The 24,035-nt window shown below is 43.9% G+C and overlaps 1 protein-coding gene across 2 annotated transcripts in view; it reads right to left on the bottom strand.

The window, feature by feature from the left end:
• The window catches only part of NID1 (nidogen 1), a 77,524-nt gene that overhangs the window by 50,828 nt on the left and 2,661 nt on the right, over nt 1-24,035 (bottom strand). For both annotated transcript variants that reach the window (XM_070614577.1, XM_008515030.2), the window contains 3 exons: nt 6,861-7,160; nt 4,536-4,762; nt 1,743-2,116 (listed from right to left, as the gene is read on the bottom strand). In XM_070614577.1, the coding sequence (XP_070470678.1) occupies nt 1,743-2,116; nt 4,536-4,762; nt 6,861-7,160 (901 nt within the window). The remainder of the gene's footprint in view (nt 1-1,742; nt 2,117-4,535; nt 4,763-6,860; nt 7,161-24,035) is intronic.

The following is a 24,035-nucleotide window of genomic DNA, read 5'->3' as shown; positions in this document are numbered from 1 at the left end:
GGTTCATTTTATAAAAATTATGAACTAGCTCATTAACCTTAATCCAGAGCAAATTAATTTGGAATGAAGTTCAAAAGCACAGAGGGGATGCATTTTTAGAGGAGATAATGATCCAATTTATAATTGACTGTTATGGGCGAAGATAAAAGTAAAGTTTAGCTCAGATAGATTCAATTAGTCCTACATATGCAGAATTTCCAGTGGGCATAAAGATGGCGTTTGGAGCCAAGAACACTTGGGCCTTGAGCTGAACACATGTGACCCCACGGATTGCTTCATCCCAGCTGTGGGCCCAGCCCCAGTGGGTCCCTTATGGCCTGTGTATCTGTGGGTGACTGCTCACATAACACCAGGAATGCATTGCTGGCTACAGAAGACACTGACCTTTCTAATAAAAACAGTGAAATAACTAGGATAAGAGGGACATAAAAACATCTGTTTAAGACACATTTTGGGTTCAAATTTAGGCTTTTCTCAGTACCAAGTCATACACCACCATAAGCTGTTGGGGCCAGATATGATCCCATTTCAAAGTGATGGCTTCACGAATGAGAATTTCAGAGACAGGGTAAAAAGCAGGATGCGATTCAAATCTCAACACCTGCAAGTAAACCTACCCCACACAGCTGGGGGAGATCACTCAGAAACCCAGCTATAAGAGCAGAGTGCCACGCGCTAAGAGACGTCAGCATCACCCCAGGAAATCCAGGGTGCGGTGTGTGTAGGGGAGCCCTGAGACATGAGCCCTGTCCGCATCGCGCCACTAAAGCGAATCTTCTCCATTTCTGTGCCACAGAAGTGAGTAAGCAGACTACCCCGGCCACGAGATCCTGTCCATGCTTTGGGATACTCAATAAGAACAAACATTTATGCCTATTGCTATGAGACAGATCAGAACAAGTAAGGAGAAATAAAAATGAGTGAATAATGTAGAATGGAGTAGATTTTTCTGAAGGCCTTATGATAATTTCATAGGAGAAGCAGTAAAGAGTCATAGTAAACATCTTCAAAGGCTTGGCCCATCCCATTTATATGGATCTCAGTGGATTATATGTCAACCAGAAGAGCAAAAAATAACGAACACTGTTTAGTTTGAATGTCTTTCATAAGACAAATCAAAGCATGCTGGGGTTCAAATGGTTTTCCCTCAAAATGTAGCAAAAATCTGATATAATATGGTTGACTAGAAGATATTGTACTTTAAACTTATCTTTAAAAAGGGGATCTACTTATTTTGTATTTTTAAATCTTCACAAAGCAACTCTGAAACTGACAGGACCTGGGAGGAAAAATAATCAACCATTCTCCTTCCAAAACCAAGAGGAAATACAAGTCAAAGATAAACTGCGTAAATAGCCAAAGGAACTTCTAAAATGTTTTTTCAGGTGGGTGAATAGATTTCTGATCTCAGAAGTCACAAATAAGAAAATCTGACTTTCAAAATAATTCTAAAGCACTTTTCTCTCTAAAACAGACAAAAAGGAATAATAGGAAACTTGAAAGAGGACACACTCCACAGTTTCCATAACTACAGCCCTAGTCCCAAAAGACCACCACTTGGAGTCTCTGAGGCCATTGGGCCCAGCCACCAACGTTCTGAAGCTGGGAGGTCCCACCCCCATTTCTCTGGGCTCTCATCCTTACAAACCACCATGTAATACACACAACCAACACCCCTTCAGTCTCCTCCGTCTGGAAACCCGTGTCCAAGAGCACACCAACTGCAACTTAAACGGCCTTACCAACTCCTGTTTCCTCAACTTCATCCACATCTATGACCTGTGGGTGTTGCTGGGGAAATCTCTCCACCGGCAACTGGAAAGACCTGGTCCTCTCTGTGGGAGGCCCCGGGGGTCTCTCGGTAGCCAGGTGGCGGGGGGAGAGGACACTGGGCCTATTGTGTGTGCCAGTGTCTCCCCTTCTTGGAGTCTCATAGGGGAAGGATGTGGTGCCTACATCCTCCAGGCCCAGATGTGTCACTGAGTCATAATCTTCATCGTCATATTCTGTTCCATCATCAAGTCCGAGGTTCACGTCTGAAGATATCACGCCGCTGGCTGTGGCTGGACTTCCAATCTCAAACACCCAGACACCCTGCTGCCCAGAGTTGCTGCTCCTACAAGGAAGGACAGACTTCTTAGAAACAGGCCAGCAACCCACAAACAACCCCCACTAACCAAGCAGAAGGAGCCCTGGGGGTCTGTGTCAATTTGAAACCCATCGCCTGCTTCTGCCTACAGCCAAGGCTGGAGGGTGAGAGAGCAGACATGGTCATGTCTGGTCATCACAGAGCTGAGACCATCCAGTGAGGTTGTATCCGAATGAGTAGAACACTAGCAAAGGCTTACGCTCAGCCATTTGAGAGGTGCGTTCCAGGGACACTGCCAGGCCTTAAAATGTGACTTATACTAATCGCTGGTCATACGCCCTACCGTATGAGTAACCTGGTGACTGGAGTCATTCATATTCTCCGTTATTCTCTTTCCATGGCATGGTGTGATATAATAAGAAATGTATATTTGGTCTTTGTCTTGGGCACACAGCTCCTAAAATCCTTGTAATCTCTGGAACGATGAGTGTCTTTTTGTATGCTAATGAGATTACCGGTGGCTGGAGACTCTAGATAGCTTCAGGAGTGGGGCGGGTCACTAGAAAGACCAAGATGATTGGAGGGTTGGAATTTTCAGCCCCGTGCCCTGACTTCCAGGGAGGGAAGAGGGGTCAGAGACTGAGTTAATCACCAATGGCCAATGATTTAACCAATCACGTCTGCTTAATAAAAACCCCTAAACGATGAGGTTGGGAGAGGTTTTGGGTTGGTGAACGCATCGAGGCGCTGGGAGGGTAGTGCACCGCAGAGGGCATGGAAGCTCCGCGTCTGGATCCCTCCCATACCTTGCCCTATGCATCTCTTCTGTTCGGCTGTTCCTGAGCTGTATTCTTTATAATAAACTAGTAACAGTAAGTAAAGTGTTTTCCTGAGTTCTATAAGCCATCCTAGCAAATTATCAAACCTGAGCAGGGGGCCATGGGAACACCCAATTTACAGCTGGTTGATCAGAAGTACAGGTGGCAACCTGGGACTTGTGACTGGCATCTGAAGTAGGGGCACTCTGATGGGACTGAGCCCCTAACTTGTGGGGTCTGTGCTAACTCAAGGCAATTAGTGTCAGACTTAAATTGAATTGTAGGACACCCAGTTGGTGTCAGAAGTGTTCTAAGTGAAAACAGTACAGACATGGCTTATTAGAAATCGTAACTCTATTAACTATGACTCTTGGACAGGTCTCAGTTTACCTTTTTATGCTCAAGGGTGTAATGAAATGCAAATGAGATTCAGAATCTAAAGGCATTTTATTATTGTAAAATACAATAGAATAACCCTAACCTCTACTCTTTGCTCCCTTTTTACTATTATGTGTCTGTGTTCCTATCAGAAATTAAGTAAAATCACCAGATTACACGATAGAAAGAAAGGACATACATTACTCGGTGAAGATCACTGAGCGAAAAATTGGGGTGGGATGGGGGATGAGGAATCAAGAAAGTCCTGCAGAAACCGAATCTAATCGATCTGTCTGCCCGGGACCTCAGTGAAGGCAGTGGTGGGCAGAGCTTGCTTGCACCGGCTCATGAGAGCCGGTTGTTAAATTTTAGCAGTTTTGCAAGCCAGTTATTAAACACAGCCATTGTAAAAAGTTAAACTATATAAACTTACAGTTAACTAAATTATATTAAAAACAAAGGCAGTAAATACTCAAAACATCGCATCTGAATTCTTTTACTATTATCTATGCTTTTGAAGTTATTTGAGTCTACTGCATCTGTATGGTGAGAATACTATATAGTGGTTCATCTTTCCTCAACTCCACGTTGAGCAACATGACAAGAGTATCCGGAAACTGGCCATGGTAGGAGTATTTACACCATGGAAATAGGCAGATGCTGTAATGAGGGCTTCCGCCACCTCCGCAAAGCCAGTAGTTAAGCGTTTATGAGCCCACCGTTAAGTAAAGGGCAGAGGAGTTTTAGACTCAGTTTGACAACAGGAAATTGGGAGGAGGCTCTTTCTTTATTTTTAAAAGAATAATGGGAGAGGAAAGATTTTAATTTTAGAAAAGCAGTCTGAGCTTTCTCTCCTTTTGCCAAATTCTACAAAACTGCCTGTTTCTGTTGTAAGAATTTCTCCCCTGGTCAACGTGGGGGGAAAAGGGTTTTCTCAGCCTTGGGCTCATAGCAGGAGACAGGTTTAATAACTTTTATTTCTAATTTTGTACTTGTAGAAGAGATGCTAGAAACTGTTTCAAATGAGGATGATATCTAAAAAAATAGGATACATGTTCTTTCTAAGAGTATATGCCATTGAGTCCATTAGAAAAAAAGTACTACATAATATAAAAACTATATGTAAAATTTAAATCCGTGGGAACATTTTTAGGTAATGTTCTATAATGCCCATTACATTATCCTCAATAAAATAATAAAATGATAATCTTGTTAAGGGGAGAATCTAGTGAGGAACAAAGAAAGCATACTTGGCCAAATTTCCGATTGATTCTCTGTCGTTAGCAAATATGTTATAAGCTCCGTCGCTCTTCCACAGTAATCCCACTAAACCTTGACTGAATGCCACCAAAGCGGGAACTTGGTCCTCCTCCTTCTTTGAGAACGTCGTAGAGAACTGCAGACCATCTTCAGGATAAAGGAAAATGGCGTAGGAGCTGGAATCCGAGGAGGCCAGCACAGCCTGGAATGTGTTTCTCTGTGAAGATGAGTTCAACTTCAGTTACTCAGGAAAACATGTACAGATCTTAAAATGTGCTATTCACCCGACTATATATAAAAAAGTACAGAGATGGCAGTATTCTCATTTTATTCTAAAAGAAGTACTTTTGTAGTAAAGATCAAGTATTCCAGGATAGCTCCCCTTAAATCTCTCTAAGGCTATGTCAACATGAAATTTCCTAATTAATTAATGAATACCTTCTGCATACTGTGACTCTGAAGTCAACCAAAAATTATAGAGATGGTACCTGTAGATGGTGCCCTAAATCTCATGTAACTTAGCAAATTCTGACCTTTAGAATTTGTTTCCAGGCCATTAAACATATTCAACCACACTCATCATTTAGCATATATTCATTGGGCCCAAGCATCATACGGTAAGAAAGAACATGAGCTTTGGGCAAAACACATCTGGATCCAAATCCTTGCTCTACTCATCCTTGGTTATGGGATCTTGGGCATGTTACTTAAGCTCTCTAAGCCTCGACTCCTGAATCTGTAAGATGGAGATAAAAGCACCTATTGCAAAGAAATGGTAGGAGGACTCTGTGAGATAACATCTGAAGGGCCATGCTCCCTGCACTCGGGAATTTACAGTCTAGATGGGAAGACTAACACGTGAACAAAACATTGCAAGACCGGGGGATAGATTCTAAAATAGAGTCGTGTGCAAGTGCTATAGGAGCCATCAGAAGATGGCCGATGCTGCGAGGGGTGGGAGTGGAGGAGGCTGTCGAGTTTGAATGAACGAGCAGGAGTGAGGGTCAGGAGAGGAGGTCACAAGCAGAGAGGACAGCAAGTGCAGGATACTGTAGGTGGATAAACAAAGGAATAAATAAGTATGATTAGGGAATTGCAAATAATTTGATTCGGCTGCTGCAAAGGGTGTGCAGAGAGGTAAGGCAAAGGGAGATTGGGCCCGAGAGGCAGGCAAGGGCTCTGTATGAGGGGCTGGGTGTTCATCACTCAAGCGAAAGGGAGACACACTTGAGAAATTTAACGTTTGAAGCAGTTTTCAAGCACAGCACTCAGTCAGATATAGGTGGCAAAGCAAAATGTGTCATGCAGGCCCAGAACAGGCTTTCCCAAAGTGTGTTTTATGGGATGTGATGTGTCTTATTTGGGAGGGAAAAAAGGATATTGCCAAAATGTTTGGGGACTGCTAAATTAAACAAAACTAAGCAGGTTTCTTTATTGCAGGGCTTTTCAGAGTGAGTCACCAAGAGGGGGATATTAATTTTGGCATTTCCCAAACTTATTTGGCCAGAGAGGCCTTTTTCTCAAGGACTGTCTCGTAGGACTAGTATTCTGTGGTGCACACTTTGGGAACTACCAGCCTGGAACATCTCCCATTTAAGTGGTGTCTCTGGGACCTTTCAAGTTTCTCCCTACCCTGTAATCCTATAAAAATTAAATAATGGTGGAGCGAAACTGTTTTTCCAAGGAGAAATTGAGGCACGTCCCAAAGATTCACTTCAGATCTAGAGATGGCTTCTCAACCTACTCAAATATTCCCCTTCCTTCAAGGACAGTGCCAGCTCCCCACACCCTTACAGCCTTTCCTGACCACTGCGCCCACAGAGACGCCCACCCCTGGAGAACAATTACACTTGGTTCGGAACCACTCACATGGTGCAAATGGTTCTTGCCTCCCCAACTAGAGTGTGGGTCTTGTCTTTATTTCTCCACATTCCCCAGGACCACTTGGTTATTTTAACCTATCACTTCATATTAATAACTTCGCTATTTAACTAGAAATTACCTCCCACTATCCACCACCAAAGAAGCAGCTAGAGGATGCAGTTTATCAACCCTTTTCTTGCCATGTATCAGTCGTCTCAGGAATTGGCTTTCTTTACCTCTAATCATCATTAAAACACACAGTTATATAGCCTTGCAGATAAGGATTTGGAAGTTTCAGACCTGCAATAACCAGTCTATCGGATTTTGTTTTGGATGTCTTGTCTTTATCAATAGCACGAGAATGATGTACATCATAGCAGCACACCCAGAAGACCAAAGCGTGCAAAGCCAACCTGTCAGCCCCTCTGCACTTGTACCTGGGCGGTGCTTACCTTGCCTTCCTGGGCAGGGTCCTTGCTGGGCCCTTGGTAGGGGGCTACAGAGTCCCAGGTGACAACCACCACACTACTGGGCTGGAAAGAGACTTCCGGGAACCCTCTCTGAACACACTCTGCTGCCAGCTGAGTGACAGAAGGGGATAAGTCTTCTCGATAATAAACCTTCCCGAGGCCATCCGTCGTGTCCAAGTCCGCCAGGAAGGGCGCGACTGCTCCGAAGGTCGGTGGGAAGAGCCCAGGATGGGATTCTTTGGCTGGGGGTTCACTCGTGGCAATGATGCCATTTGTGGTGACCTGCGCAAAACCAGGGCAGAGTTAAAAGGCATGCAAAACAACTTCTTCCTCCGAGGGACTGAGCTCCCACTCATAGAAGGCTGACACAGATACCCCCAGTATGTCAAATACAACAGAACTGGAGAAAGACATGGTCTCAAATTGTAAAACTCAGCATCTTTTCCTAGGCAGGATGGCCTGGTGGGAGGAGCACAGGGAAAGAATCGCAGGACTTGACTCTGGCATAGACAGGTCACTGGACCTTGGGCAAGGGTCTTAAACTTCGAGTCTCAGGCTTCCTGTGTGTGTGTGCTTCGTATTCTGCAAAGCACCATTCAAACACGAGTCATTATTAACACCCTCATTAATTTACTCAACAAACCGAGTAATCACTACATACAGGGCTGTGCTCAGTGCTGTGGGTCCATAAGGGTAGTATGCAGTCTCCACCTTCAAGGAACCCACAATCCAGAAGGATACAGGAAGGATGGACACAAACAGAGAATGATACAAGAAGTAAAGTGTCAAGAAGTAAATCTGAATGGGGCATTAGGGTATCATGAATTATTTTGAATAGTTCGACGTGTTAGAATAATGGCTAACATTTATTGACTGTTTACCATGTTCCAGGCATCCTATTAACATCTAATCCTCAGAAGTACTCCATATAACTAAGGACTTCCATTATCCACATTTTTCTGATGGAGAAAATGAAGTAAGTGAACCAATTTTTCCCAAGTTACCAATAAGTGGTAGCCCTGGGATTTGAACCCAGGGACCCGACTCCAAAGTTGGTCCTCTTTCTCACTATGCGTACAGCCTTCTTGAAATCAGTTATAACTGCCTATAAAAAGATATCACTGTGCTTATCCAGCTAAAACCCACACTCCTTGGGAAAATGGGAAAGGGATAAACAGCCCCTTGGTGGCGGGGGTACCGGGTCTCCTGTGAGGCCAGGCTAAGAATGAGGCTTTGATCCCCCTCACTTTCTTGTTAGTGCACAGTCCACTGATGACATAGAACACCACTCCAGTGGTCCTTTTACTTTGAGAATCTGTGAATTAAAAAAAAAAAAAAAAACTAATTAAATGGGAGAGATGGTGCAAATGGCACCTTAGTTTGCATTTTAAGAGGCTGCAGACTGGAAAAACGTGAATCCCAAAAAGGGCCTTTCAACTGTTCAGGAGCTGATTAGGAGGCCTGTGGGTTTTCCAGGGCACTTATTTCCCTTCCTCCTCCTCCTCCTCCACGGTCGTATCCTTCAGTCCCTTCAGACCTTGTTACTAGAAGAGGGGGCAGGGGCGGAAAGAAAGGAGAGGAACTCGAGACCGAACCTTGCAATATGCCAAGAGCCGGATAAAAGGGTTCAATGTGGTGGAGCTGATTTGGGCCCCGGATGGGAAAAGAAGGAGAGTTTTGGGAGTTAAGTGTGGACTTAGCAAAACCCTCCCTTTTGACCCAATGTCATGGGCTGTTAACTGTGTCGGTGACATATTTTCCATCATCACTTGGCACCAGCAATGATTTTCTGGAAGGCAGTCAGGGAAGGAGCTTCGCCCAGCTGGTCTCTCACCCTCCTCTCCCCACTAACCCCCCAAACATCTCCCAGCACAAACATCCCGATTGGCTTTCCGTGTGGGAGCGTGGGAAACAGCTCACTTTCTCAAGCCGCCAGAAGTTGGCAGTTACCAGCTGCTAGTGGGAAGTGATCACATGGAGGCCACATACAGACAACTTCGTTTTAAAAAGCTGTCTTCCAGTGAAATTTAAGTCAGTCCTACAACTTTGAAAACACTCCCGGTGTCCTTTATTATTGAGAGTCTGGGCGCAGGAATGTTTCTATTTTCACAAGGAATGCTTTAGGAACTGATTTTTAGACAAGTATCATGAAGAACTGCAAATGCTTTGGACAAAGACCAGAGGATCTTCATTAGTCTTAGTGCTGGCAAATTGTTTCTCAGCCAATTTTACGGCACATTCGACTCAACTGTCTGTGATAATGGAGAAGGACGACATCAAAGATAAATGTCATGTACAGAGCATCATATACATCATATACAGAGCACACAGGAGTTTCATTTGATTCTTAGCTTTAAACTTCTCCCCAGTAAACATTTTTTTTTCAGATATACCAATTAGTGGCAGATGATGAACAATATTCCCTTCGTTTTGATACCAGTCTCACTTTACATATCTTTCAAGCACATGATGCCTCTCCTAGCCTTGTTCCTTTTCCCCATCTTTTTAAAGTGCCATCAAGCAATTCAACATAAAAGCAAGGAGACAAAGAGAAGGGCCTAAAAGTCACTTAACATAATGATCTCATTTACTGTGTGCCCGCTGGCTCCGGCTGTCTTCTCACCATGCAGTACTGTATCCCTCAGGGCTGGGACCCTGTCTGTCTTGGTCACCACTGTAGCTGCAGAGCTTATATGCTGCTGGCACGTGTTAGTCCCCTCCTCTCCTGACTTCCTCCAGGAAATGGGGCAGTAGTTTCATACAGGATAGGGCCCGTAAACCTGGGTTGTTTAGAAATAACGCCTGAAGGTGCACAAGCTCCGAGGGTGAGCCACATGAAGGGTCCCAGCACTATGTGCTACTGCAGCTCTTCCCACTGGAGTGGGACACCGGCTACAAAACAAAGGGTTTGCATAAATAGGAACTGATAACTCGAATCCAAGCAAGTCTCTAGATCTAACCACCAGTTTACAGGAAATATAGGGGACAGAAGAACTTGTTAAATGATACCATAGGAATGCCATCAGCACAATCCAGAAAACAGGACACTCTGAAGGACAAATACCCAGTTTCTTTAATAAACACATCACAAGAAAAAAGAGGCGAAGGACCTGCAGATTTAAGAAGTCCTAAGAAACATATCTACCAGATGCAACATGTGGTCTTTAGATTCTGATTTAAACTAATTAACTGAAAAGTAAAATGATACTTTTTATGAGCCTGTGTGGACATTGAATCATGTTAAAGAATTATTATTTTTTAATAATAAGTTGAAGTCACTTTTTAGAGATCATTCTGAAATATTTACAATGAAATTAACTGTTTGGGATTTGCTTAGAAACAATCCAGTTTAGATGAGGTGGGGAAGAGGAGGACTAGGTGCGGATAGAAATGGAACAAGATAAGCCATAACTTGATGCTTGTTGAAGCATTCATAGGAGTGCATTCTAATATTCTCTCTATTTTAGCATACATTTGAAATTTTCCATAATAAAACTTTAAAAAAAAAATAGATAATGAACATGATTGATCTATAAAGTTTACCAAAAGTGGGCAGCTGGTTTTTATAGATCAGCCAACACTAATGTTCTGTGGTTCCTTGTCTAAACTCCTCCCTTCCCCAGACTTGCCCACCCCTCCCCCTGTCGCAGCCCCTGCCCCTCCCCAACTAGGGATTTTCAGGAGTGTTAATTGCATGGGGCGGGCCAGACTGTGTTAATGAGCAGAAGGTGCTGGCAAAAGCAGATTACACAATTAAAGTTAATCAAAAGTTTCAGAGCCTTGAGGCACCGGGTGCAGCACCCTGAGTCCAGAAAGAAACAATTATTAAAACTGAGTATTACACAGCAGCCACCAGTCTTATTCTCTGTTCACCACATTTTTGCTAGTTAAAAAGTACATGGCTTATGGGACCAGAGTTTAGTTAAGATGCGAATATTGGTGACTAGAGGCTGGACTAGAAACACAAGTGCTGAAGAAAACTTTTAAATTACTTGCACTTCTCCAAACTCACCATGGTGTTTCGCCTACTTAATACTGCAGGCTTTTGCATCTGTGGTCCCCTCTGCCTCAAAGATCCTTACTCAGCTCGTGTCCTTGGCAAAGTCTCATTTCTCCTTGTGAAGCCTTCCTGACCTCCCCAGCAGAGTTTAACACTAGGTCCTTTATGTCTGCCCCTCTCTCTGTCTTTGCAATTAGCACCTTGGAGCCTTAACTCAGGTACCTTGACTCCCAATGGCACCAGCACATCCCTCGGTATAGATCACTCTGCAAAACCCTTGTGGATTGAATGTATTCCTAAGAAAGCCTGTCGGAGTTCATGAGAGAGCTAATAATAATAAGAATAATAATAATGTTATATTCTTTTCTTTTTTTTTTTTAGAGATTGGCACCTGAGCTAACAACTGTTGCCAATCTTCTTTTTTTTTTTTTCTGCTTTATCTTCCCAACCCCCCTATACATAGTTGTATATCTTAGTTGCAGGTCCTTCTAGTTGTGGGATGTGGGACGCCACCTCAACGTGGCCTGATGAGTGGTGCCATGTCCGTGCCCAGGATCCAAACCCTGGGCCACCGCAGCGGAGTGCACGAACTTAACCACTCGGCCACAGAACTGGCCCCAATATTACTTTCTTAAGGTAACTCACACTAACCAAATATTGCCTAGCTGAAGTTCTTGGTGGACTAAGTGAAACCAGTAAACAGTTAGCCATTGATAATTAGGTAGCTAGTAACTAAGGTTTTTTTGCAGTTATTAACTATAGCTTTTAGTTGTTTACCCACCCATTGTGAACTGTGCTGCTTAGGCAATATGCTATCTGACTCCCACTAGGTTCCTACAGATAACATCTCCCTGGTACCCGGGGTCACCAAGGTAATGGATATTTGAGCTGTTTTTCAGGAATTAGGACCCCTTGTCCAGTTCAGGCCAGTTGAAACCACCAGCCCATCAACTGGGCCCACACAGACGCCTGACAAGTGACCTTTTTGACATCAAGAGGCTGAAAACTCCACCCTCAGATCATGCTAAGACCACCATTCTGTGAACAGGCGTCTTATGAAGAGGCATGAAATCCGACTACGCTTGTGCACATCATCAATCACCTCATCTCTCCTCCCCTCCAATCATCTGTCTCCACACCCTGCCCTCTACCCCATAAATATCCCGGAGTCCCATTTTCGAGAGGTGGATTTGAGACTCATTCTCCCGCTTCCTCACTTGGCTGCCTTGTGATTCAAATCCTCTCTCTGCTGCGATCTCGTCGTGTCAGTGGCTGGTTTTCTGGGCGACAGGCAAAGATGAACCGGGTTCAGTAACGTAAGTAATACACCACTTTTTTTATTGAAAAACAGCTACTTCCTGCACGTTCACCAATGTAAATATAATCTCGTTATATTATATAATGTAAATGAAATCTTGTTTACAGTTTACACTGGGAAAAAGAAGTTCCTTTAGCAAAGTTAAACTTCAGCTCAGTGTGTTACTAGCACAATTTAACGCCCCTTTACAGAACATGTCTGTCCACTCACCACAAGGGACACAGCAAACAACAGGCTTAACCAGCTGCATGGGGAAGAACAGGTCCATTATATCACAAAACACCCCAGGGTGAAAATGCCAAGCACCACATGGCCAACAGCTGGAGCCACTTATGTACAACTGTTTCAACTCTGCTGACATTAAGAAGAGGATGGACAGAGCCACTAACTCATAACGGGAGAGTGTTCCCCATTTAAACGAGCACTTCCTGTCTCGTGTTCATCTTTAAAGTGAACTCACAGACAGCATGAAGCACTGGAGAAAGTCTAAATGCAGACAGTCAATAAATTAAAATTATATTCAAATGCACACTGAAGAAGTGAAACAATAAGCATCTTTTCAGGCTTACATGAGCCAGTAGCGGTCCCAAGGGCAGAAAGCTGCTGCAATAGTCGGGGAAAGCCTTCTTCAAAACAGATGTGGTTAGAGAATACTTGAGGTAGACACAAATAAGAAACAAATGGGGACATTTGAGAAATGCAAATAGCTGTGCTGAGAAGACAATGAAATTGCATGGAGTTGCAAAAGGAAACTCTCGGGTAGGAGGAAGCAGAGACTTAAAGTGAAATAATTTAGGGTAAAGACTGAAAAAGCAGCATTTACAGAGTGTCTGCTAAGTTTGAGGCTCTTTACTAAAACTGTTTGCATTTTAAAAAAATTTAATACAACCATCCTCTTTTCACATATTTGAAACAGACAAGGAAATGACAAGAGACTTAATTTAGCTTAATGTCATATAACCAGCAAGTGATGGAACCAGGATTTGAACCCACATCTGCTAGAGTCCATAACTTGTGTTCTTTCTGTTACTGTAGTCAGCTGCCTAGTTCAGAGATATTGGGAGCAAAAGTCATGGAAGTTGCAAAGCTTCATGACATGGCTTCACAGTTGGAAATTGGACAGCTAGACAAAGCTGGAAAACTACAAGGGCCAAAGAAAAGAAAAATCTAATAAAGAAGTCCAGGAAATAGCCAAATCCATGATAGAATCAAGGCAGAAGTTGACTTCAGCCTAGAGCCCAGAGGGGACCTGGGGCCTGACCCACTTGTGTGGTACTTAACAGTTTACAAAGCATTTTTACTCCAGTTGTCTCATTAAACCTAGTAAAGTAGGCAATAACATCATCTCCATTCTTCATCTGAGAAAAAATGAGTTTCAGTTTGTTTGACTTGCCTAAGATCACACAGTAGAGGTGCCAGAACACAACTCTGGAGTTCAAATTGCAATGTTTTTCCATTAACCCCACTGAGCCAGGGAAATGGCTCTGGCTTGAATTAGAAATAAAAACAAAAGGATTAGCAGATAAAAACAAGGGACAACCTATGGGTAATAGTTAAGAGATGAGTCGACATTTTCAGCTTAATCTAGTTAACGTCTAATGAGAGACTTTGGATCAGTTACCAATCTCTTCTGTAGGAAATTTCTACCTGGGGTTACCTTCCAACATTTGAAAATGGTTGGGGTCTTTAAATTTTAACTTCTGGTGTATGTATGGAACAAGAGGGAGTGGTGTCCTTCAGTATTCCAGAACAGGAGACTATCAGGGAAGGGAGGAATGGCCTCGCCCGAACCCTGAGCCCCTGGGGAGCAGTGTGTGCTCCTCCTTGACACCTTGGATGTAGGTATCAGAAATTTACCTGTGCCAACTGGAGCACAGTACTCCCCTAATTCAGATTATACCAATCCCTTAATTTGAACATCAAGAATTATAGGGAAAGAAGCATTCATCTGCCTTTCCAGAACGAACCATATGTCAGTGTAACCACAAGCCCAATTTGTGAGAGAAATACTTTACAGAAGTATGCTAGCTAATAAATGTAGAAAGATAGAAACAAGGAGACAACAAAACGAAATAAAACACCATTCAGCAACCTTTAGTTTAATAATTGACTCAGGTAAAAATCATCAATGGATGCTAAAAACATTAGGTAAAAGGTCAGTGGGCAAGGGGCAGCAGCATAAGGCCAAAGTGTCACCCCATAGCTTGCTTACTGTTCCAAAGGGGGAAAACGTAACTTTACAGACATGATCTAGCTGTCATCTCCTTATCACCAGCAGCTAGCAGAGCAATCACCGGACATCAGTTCCCTCCTAATGTTATACAATATGACACATAGAGCTTCATTCCTGAAGTATTCTTGTTAAATAATGTTACTACTCAACAATAAAATACAAATAACCCAATTAAAAAATGAGCAAAGGACTTGAATGAACATTTCTCCAAAGATACACAAATGGCCAATAAGCACGTGAAAGAATGCTCAACGTCATTAGCCACCAGGGAAATGCAAATTAAAACCACATGAAATACTACTTCACACCCACTAGGATGGCTAGAATCACAAAGACAGATAATAATAAGTGTTGACAAGGATGGAGAGGCATTGTAATCCTCATACATTGCTGGTGGGAATAGACAATGGTGCAGCCACTTTGGAAAACAGTTTGATAGTTCCTCAAAATGTTAAACATAGAGTTACCATATGTCCCAGCAATTCCGTTCCTAGGTATATACCCAGGCAAACTGAAAGCAGACATCCACCCAAAAACTTGTACACGAACATTCATAGCAGCAGTGTGAGTGGCATCATGCAGTGTGAGTGGCATCATGTGGTGTGAGTGGCATCACGTGGTGTGAGTGGTGTCATGTGGGTGAGTGACATCATGTAGTGGTGAGTGATGTCATGCAGTGTGAGTGATATCATGCAGTGTGAGTGGTGTCATGCAGTGGTGAGTGATGTCATGCAGTGTGAGTGGTGTCATGCAGTATGAGTGGTGTCATGTGGTATGAGTGGCATCACGTAGTGTGAGTGACATCATGTAGTGGTGAGTGGTGTCATGCAGTCTGAGTGGCGTCATGTAGTGGTGAGTGACATCATGTGGTGTGAGTGGCGTCGTGCAGGGAAATTTTCAAACACACACAGAAGAAAAGTACAACAAACACCCATATCCTCATCAATCTGCTCCCACGATCATGCTCCAGTTCTTGTTTCATCTTTTCCTTCCACACATGTGCATATGTACTTTTCTTTCTTGAAATATTTTTACTTCATCTCTTCTTGAAAGCAGTTTGTCTCAAAGATGTCCTTTTACCATCGCTTTGTTTCCATCAGGATCCAGCCAAGTCCTCATCTTGCATTTGGTTACTATGGCTCTTAAATCTCTTCTCATCTATACCAGTTCTCCCTCCTTCTTTTTCTTCCATGCCATTTATTTGTTGAAGAAGGGGAGTCTTTTAAAAATAAATCACATCACTCTTTGCTTAGAAATCACTAATGGCATCCCACTGCTTCACAGAATAAAGTAAAAAATACCTAGCATTCATTCATTCACTCATTGAACAAATCATGGCAGAACACCCGCCCTGTGCCATAGGCACTACTCCCAGTACCAGGGACAAGGTGTGAGTGCGGCAGACCAGGCTCTGCCCTCACAGGGCTCAGACTCTCATGGAAAAGACAGGCAACAACAGGTAAACAAACGAATAGGCTAATTTTTTAGGTAGCTTTATACACTGTGATGAAAATACGATAGACTGCAACCAACCATCACAAATGGGGGTCTGCGTGTGGGCCGAGACCTGAATGACAGCAAGATGCAGCCACTGGGAAATCAGGGCCATGAGTCCTGGGCAGAGGAAGAGAAGTGCTAAGAGCTGGATGGACAAGCTGGCTGTGGTCAAGGGAGAGAAAGAGAGCTGGTGTGGCTGGAGCCTGGCGTGTGAGGGGAACAGGGTAAGGGATGAGGTCAGAGAGACCAGCTAGGCTGGGCCACGGGGGGCTTTCTGGATGCATGGTGAGAAGTCTGGATGTCATTAAAAGCAAAGGAAAATCCCAGGAGGTTCTGAGCCAGAGTGGCCAGGTCTGATTCAGCTCTTGCACCACCGTCCTCACTCACATTGGCTTTCATTCCGCTCCCGTGACATGCCAGCTCCTCCTCTCCATACTCTCACGGTCTCATGTCCAGCAATGCTTCCTGCGTTTGAACCACCGTCTGGCCTCCTGTGCTCTTTCACACAGCTGACCTCTACTCATCCTTTGGTTCCAGCTAGGTTGGGAAGGTTCTGACCCCTCCAACTAGCTCAGGTTTCACCACAAGATATCCCCACTCTGAACTTCTCTCTCATAGCGCTCATCACAGTGGCAACTGGTCAATTATTGGTGTAATTATTGGCTTAATGTCTGTCTTCCTCAGTAAACTGTAAACTTTGCCAGAGCAGAAACAACACTGGTTTGGTTTCCGTCTGTATCTCCAAAGCCTAGCACTGTGCCTGGCATACTAGGCAACAGACTAAATATTTGTTGAAAGACTAGATGACGTGTCTTAACATTGTACTGCATTTTATGAGAAATAGTATCCAGTGTCCTGAAACAGTAAATGTACTTATTCAACATCTGGTCACTGAGTCAAAGAACATCAAAGATCCAAAATAAAATGGGCCTTAGAGATGATCTTGTCAAACCTCTTCATTTTATAAACAAAAGAGACCCGGAATAACACGAGGCTGAGATATGAAGTGCTTTGACCTCAATTATAAGCTGGTCAACACGATTAATCAATTCCATTTTAGCCTCCACTGGAAATTAACACTCTATTAAGTATTCTGTGATTCAACAGGGCCACTGATAGACCACAGGGTGCCTTTGGGCAAATTAGAAACGGGTGCCTTTTCTGAGGCTCAGGGCTCGCTGAGTGGCCCGTAGACTTTAGCTCTTGCTTGTCCCCTAGGCGAGAGGCCTTGTGCTGCAAACAACCTGCAGAACCACGGTGGCAGCCCTGGCCTGGATCGGCAGATCACAAACTCCCTAAATGTGACAGCTCTACGAAGGATGTTAAGAGGAATAAGATACCAGCTCTAGGAGCCAGGCCAGCCTGCAGCTCAGGACGAGGACAGGACCCCATGCACCCTTCCATCAAACCTGGGTATTGCCTCCCAAGATAGGTCACAGGACCACGTCAAACATGGAGAAACAGATATTTAACTTGAAGTTTGCTGTAAAAGAACTTAATAGGAATGCCAAAAAATATGAGAAAGAAGAAAAGGCTGAAAAGACCAAGATTGAAACGGCCATTCAGAAAAACAATACGGAAGTTTCAAGAATACACACCAGGGGCTGGCCCGGTGGCCAAGTGGTTAAGTTCCCGTGCTCCGCTGCGGCAGACCAGGGTTCGGATCCTGGGCACAGACACGGCACTGCTCGTCAGGTCACGTTGAGGCGGCATGCCACATGCCACAACTAGAAGGACCCACAACTAAGATATACAACTATGTACGGGGGGGTTTGGGGAGATAAAGCAGAAAAAAAAAAAAAAAGATTGGCATCTTTAAAAAAAAAAGAATACACACCAAAAATGCAATCTGCCAGAAGAACCAGGCAATTAAATCCTGAGTGTAAGTGCCAGGGTTGATGCTGGGGCAGCAGAAGATCGAACTATGAGCAAGGTAACAAAGTCCACGGCCGTGTGGTTAGGTCTATGGATGCTACAGGGAGGGGTAGGAACCTTGAAAAGATTTTGCCCTGACAGACCAATGTGGACACCAATCGGAAATGCTGGATGTTCAAACACAACAAATGGAAGACACAATGAGTAGCACTACAATGCCAACACCACCACAAAACCAAGTGGCCTCAAGAAACGTCTTGATCTCAATACAGAACTACCACAGTGTCGACAGGTCCTGTTGGCATGAGTGTTGCTTCGAAGGAACAGGATGAACTATCAGAGACTTGCTTGTCTATGCAATCAAGCATAATTTAAATTACTTTAAAGACTCATTTAAAGAACTGGTGCTTCTGTTTACTTTACTTGCTTCTGAAATATTTTGTGCGTACGTATAGATAAGTTGCACTCCAATTACACTAACACTATATATGTCAGAATGCTTAAACACTATTTGTATGCAATGCTTTCTTTTGCCTTGCTATACTTTCCAATACATTAAGAAATTCCAGGAAGCCTTCACCTTGACAGATTTTGTAGTTTGGTATATTAAGTGTAGAAATATGAGCAACATATTTTTGTAGATGTCTTTGGCAGAGCTAGCATTAGCTTGTTGCATATGGAACATCTTTCCCAAAAGTTACATCAATAATCTAATACCAAAGTACTACAGAGGAAAGTATAGAATAAAGAGATGAAGAAAGCCCACACTTTTGGAGCACATTACCACGCGGTGAGCTGTTTAAAGACATTAATTCAATGAATGTTCTCAACTCCATGAGGAAGGCAATGATGTCTCTGTTTTACAGATGAACAAACTAAGGCTTACAGAGGTTGGATAACTTATCCAAGATCACGCAACTAGTGTGGCAGAACAGAGATTCAAAATCACGTCTTTTGGGCTCCAAAGACCTCGCTCTTTCCATGCTACCTGCTGATAATCTAACTGAACAGTTAAAATTAAGATAGATGAACATTTGTTAATATATTAACCTCCAAATAAGACAATATTAGAGTTACAGAGCGTTCTAAGGACAGAGATCAATGTTGTCTGCTGGCCCTGGTCAGTTAGGAAGGAAGAAGGATTCGGGTTGGCCCTGGGAGAATGGGGGAGAATCTGAGGGGTAAGAGATGGAGGAAGGGGTAGAGTAAAAGAATGAGCAAAGAGTCAAAGTAAGACCTATTTTACTTTTCTGGGAAGTGTTATGGCGAAGCTGGAATAAAGCTGGAAAGGTAGGGCGAGGCCCTGAATCCAGGCCAAGGAGTCCACCTTCCTCTGAAGTTAGGATGGGGGAGGGCACTAAAGAAACTGAATGCAGTTGGAAAGTGTTATTTCCAAGGTGAAGAGAAAGATGCAGATGCAAGGGCCTGCTGTGAAGGTTAAGTGGAGAACTGGTGATTTGCCAAGATGACCACCATGTTACTCAACCCAGTGGTCAAGCCTCAGTGCTCATCTTTTTGGCCCATGAGCAGCATTTAACATGGTGGTTCACTCCCTCCTTCGTGATACACTTTCTTCACTTGGCTTCCGGGCCGCCCCCTTTCAGTCTCCATTGCTGGATCCTCCTCCTATCCCTGAGCTGTTAGAGGCTCCCTTGGACCCCTTTCTCTAGCTATACATACTCCCTTGGTGGAGTTCACTTAGTTCTCTTGTTTTAAACACTGCCATCTATGTGCCAACGGCTTCCAAATTTATATCCAAAGCCCAGCCTTGTCTTCCAAACTCCAGACTCACCCCAGACCCCTGATGTTGAGTAGTGTACCACCTACCAATATACTATACGGCCATGAGTCGCTTAATGACGGGGATATCTTCTGAGAAATGCGTCATTAGGCAGTTTTGTAATTGTGTGAACATAATAGAGCGTACTTACACAAAGCTGAAAGATATAGCTTACTACACACCTAGGTTGTATGATGCTAATGTTATGTGACCACCTTGTATGTATTGTCCGTTGTTGATCAAATCGTCCTTATGTGGCGCACAACAATAATTTACTTTATTTACTATGTTTGCTGTTTATTTTCCGGCTCCTGCTCCCCTGCTAGAATATAAACTCCTTGAAGACAGTGTTCTTTGTTTTGTTCACTTGTATCCTAAGTGACTAAAACAGTGCCTGGCACATAGTAGACCTGATAAGTATTTGTAGAATAAATGAATGAAGGGAAGGGGGCCAGGCAGCCTCAGGGCAATGTGAAAACCCTCATAGGGTACCATTAACAAGGAAAAGCAAGTGGCAGCGAAAAGCTGAGGGGAGGAGGGAGGTGAGTAATTCCCAGTCTGCCACGTGGAACCTGAAGTGACAGATGGGCATTTGGGTGGAAACATCTGGTATGATTTTGAAAATCTAGGACTAGTGCTCATGAAAGAGGTCACAGGCAGAGACACTGCCATGGAGCAGGCAGCGAAGCCATAGAGGTTGGCAAGATCTCTAGAGAAAGGAAAAATTGACAAAAGAAATACAAACTATACTCTATGACTCCAGAGGCTTCACGATCTATTTGTGGACAGGCAGCAGAGGAAACATTTGCCCTGATCACAGTATGGTATAGACTTACCTCTGGTCTACAGAGGGGTCAGGGAATGAACCCGGTTGCATGGAGTTCCTCATGGAGCCTCTGAGCTCCCCCAAGTTCTAGGGGTCGATCCTCTATCACGGTTCATAGTACAGGGCATTGGAATCAGCTGTTCATCTCTGGCTCCCTCACGGCACTGAGACGTCCTGCAGGGCACGGACCTGGTCATACTCAGTTGCTGTGTCTTGTACAGTTTATAGCCTCAGCACCAACACAGCCCTCTACACATACAAGAATCTCTTTATAAACATTGATGGAATGAATCAAGTTTTGAAGACAGTGAGTGGCCTGTATTGGCAGAGAAGTTAGGGTAAAAATAGAAAGTTAGAAGATCTTGAAGGATGAGTTAAATTTACCCTACTTAAGGAAAGATTCCTGTATGTAAGTGGTATGATGAAAATCTGTTTGTGGAAGGTGTGTGTGTGTGTGTCGGGGGGTGTGTGTGTGTGTGTGTGTGTGTGAAAGAGAGAGAGAGAATGAGAGAGACTAGAGGCAGGGAGATGAATCAAGATAGAATCTTTTTGCTATCAGGGATTTCCTTTTATTGTTTTTTTATAGCATGAAGGGTTTTATTTCCAAAACAAACTGAACTCATTAAATAATAACTAATTTATTTCTCCATTTTTATGAATCAAGACAAGTAATTTAATACGCAAGGAAACCATGTTCTAGAAATTCTTCTATTGGTCTGCAGAGCTGATCAGAGCTTCTGATCAGCATGAGATAACCAGGATTAGTAAATCAAGATGATAAAATTCCAGTCAAAGGAAGAAAATGTTTTTATTGTTCTGTGCAACCTCATTATGTAATTGAAGATTTCTTGCCCAGGGAGGTCAGTTCATCGGCCAAGGCAGCAGAGCTCATGTGACGTGTCCAATGGCTCAGGGGGCTGGATGAGAAGATTTACAGACTGGCCCATTCGGCACTCGTTACCCAGGATGGGGTTCAAAGAATGGCTGGCTTCATCGCTGGAACCATGCTGATTTACCACCCAAAAATAAGAGGTTGTCTCTTGAAGAGAATCAGACCTTATCACGTAGGAGGTCTGCCTTGGGCCACAGGAGGAAGTCTGGCAAACAAGATGGCTCCTCACCCATGCAGGGAACATTACCCCAGCAGTACCCTTCTCCCACCTTTGAACAGCTCTCAAATTAAGGCAGAGGTGTATAATGTCTAGATACCATTACATCAGAAGGTCGCAAACATTTTGGTCTCAGGACCCCTCTACACTCTTAAAAATTATTAAAGAACCCCCAAAAGTTTGTGTTTATACAGATTATACCAATCAATATTTATCATATCAGAATTAAAACTGAGAAAAATTTAAATATTTATAATGGTTAATAATGAACTCATTATACATGTTAACATAAATAACATTATTTTTTATGAAAATAAAACTTGAAAGAGCTTAGGGAGAGAAGTGTCATTGTTTCACATTTTTGCAAATCAATTTGATGCCCAGCTTAATGGAGGACAGTTGGATTCTCCTATCTTCTACATTTGATCTGTTGTGATAGATATTACACATCATGTAGCCTCTGGTGAACTCCACTGCATACACACGAGAGCATGGGAGTATAAAAAGCAAATAATATTTTAGTATTATCAGGAAAAGAGTTTTGACCTTGTGAATTTCTTGAAAAAGTCTCCAGGACACCCAGGAGACCCCAGACCACACTTTGAGAACTGCCATGTTAGGTCTTCACTAGTGGCATCCTTTCCAAGGGCTCTAAAGCCAGCTCTCAGCTCGTTTCTTCCTATCCTAGTTCCCCCCGTAAACCAGTGTCTCAAGGCTTCCACTTGCCTCCCCAGCCCGGTTGCTCCTTACAAGGCCTGCTGGCTACAGAGCATCTTCATGTTCTGGTCCCCTCGTTGGTCCCCAATGCCACAGCGTCAAATCTGGGCTGACACCTTTTCCCTCAAGTCAGCCCTCCCAGCCATCTCATCACTCTCTCACTCCTCAAGACTGAGAACCCCTCCCTCCTGCCTTCTCCCTCACTTCCCACAGGTGACTGGTCAGAAGTCCTATTGATGCCAATTAGATCACCTCTCAGGTTCCCCCTCTTCTCTCCTTGCCCATCTTTTTGTTAGCCCTCATCCTCACATGTCTGGATAAACCAGCAGCTTATGGAACTGGCTTCCTGCTCCCTGGCTCTCCCTGTTTGTCCACACTGTCTTGCAAACCGCTGCCAGACTTACCTTACTAGAGATGGGCATGCCTTGAGACCAGCTATAGACAGCTTAACCTGCCAACCACCGACCTTCTGGCCATCTTTCACGACCTTCCATGCAGTGTATTGCATCATTTGGCCCCACATCTTCACCTCTCCCTGTATCCATGCCTGTTGCCACTATGGGTAGGGTGACCTGCCTCACCGTGCCTCAGCTCGGCCATGTGACTTGCTTTAGTCCATGAGATGTTAGGAGATATGGTCCAAGCAGAGGCTAGAAAAAGCACTTGAGAGTGTTGAATATTTGAAATGTGGCTAGCGTGACTGAGAGGCTGAAATTTTAATATTATTTAATTATAACGAATTCCATTTTAAACAGCTACATATGGCTAATGGGCACCATATTAGACAAAATGGCTGTGGAGGGTGAGAGAACAGTGGAGCAGAACCAAATCGTCCCAACTGCCTCTGCTAAAGCCACCTGAGATCAGCCCACCACCTGCTGGTTCCAGACACAGGAGCAACAAATGCTTATTGCTATGTGCCGCTGAGGTTTTATGGTTGCCTGTTACACAGCAAAAGCACGCTGATACATTCTATCTCCTGACCCCCGCCTGCCTATCCAGACAGAAACCTCCTATTCCAGCAGAAACACTCTGCTCCAGTCCGATCAGACTCCTCCCTCTCCCAGCATTTGCTAAGCTTGTTCTCATCCTCCAGCACTTGCCCCTGCAGTACCTCCCACTGCACCTCCCAGCTGAAGCGCCCTCGCCACTCCCCCTCCACCTACTGAAATGGGACCTGTCTCTCAAGTCTTACATGTAACCTCCCCTGTGAAGGTCTCCCTCACTCCTCTAGCCCACAATAATCCTTCACGTTTATTGTCACGTTTGAAGCTTGATGCTTGAAAGCATTGAGTCAGACACCGGCTTGGGCTGGAATCCTAGTTTGGGCATTTAACTGGTGGTATGCCCTTGGGTAATAATAATAATAATAATAATTATTATTATTATTATTATTTCTTCATCTGAAAAAAGGGGCAAGTTGTTTTGAGGATTAAATAATGTAAAACTAGCAAGTCTCGGACACACGTAGACATACTCATCCATTGATTGTTTTCCTTCTTGGTGGGGGTTCCAGAACAGTAGAGACCACTTAGTTCATGCTCACACTCCCCATTAGTTCACCTTTTCACTCAGGGCCTTTGAGGGTTTCCCTCAGCTCCGAAGAGCATCCACACAGCCACAGACAATGACGGATGCTGTGATGTGTCACCAGATCCCTCTTCAGCTCCTGGGAATGCAGCCCTCAATTGTCAGCCTTCTTTGAAGATTGCCTCCCTGGAAAAGACTGCCTCACCCAGGGTCACACCTCCTTCTAGGGCAGCCGTCACCCAGTGACTGATTGCTGTGAGGGCCCAGAGGCC

The sequence above is a fragment of the Equus przewalskii genome, chromosome 1 (assembly GCF_037783145.1).
Source record: "Equus przewalskii isolate Varuska chromosome 1, EquPr2, whole genome shotgun sequence".
Lineage (NCBI taxonomy): Eukaryota > Metazoa > Chordata > Mammalia > Perissodactyla > Equidae > Equus > Equus przewalskii.
This window is presented reverse-complemented; position numbering and strand designations above follow the sequence as displayed.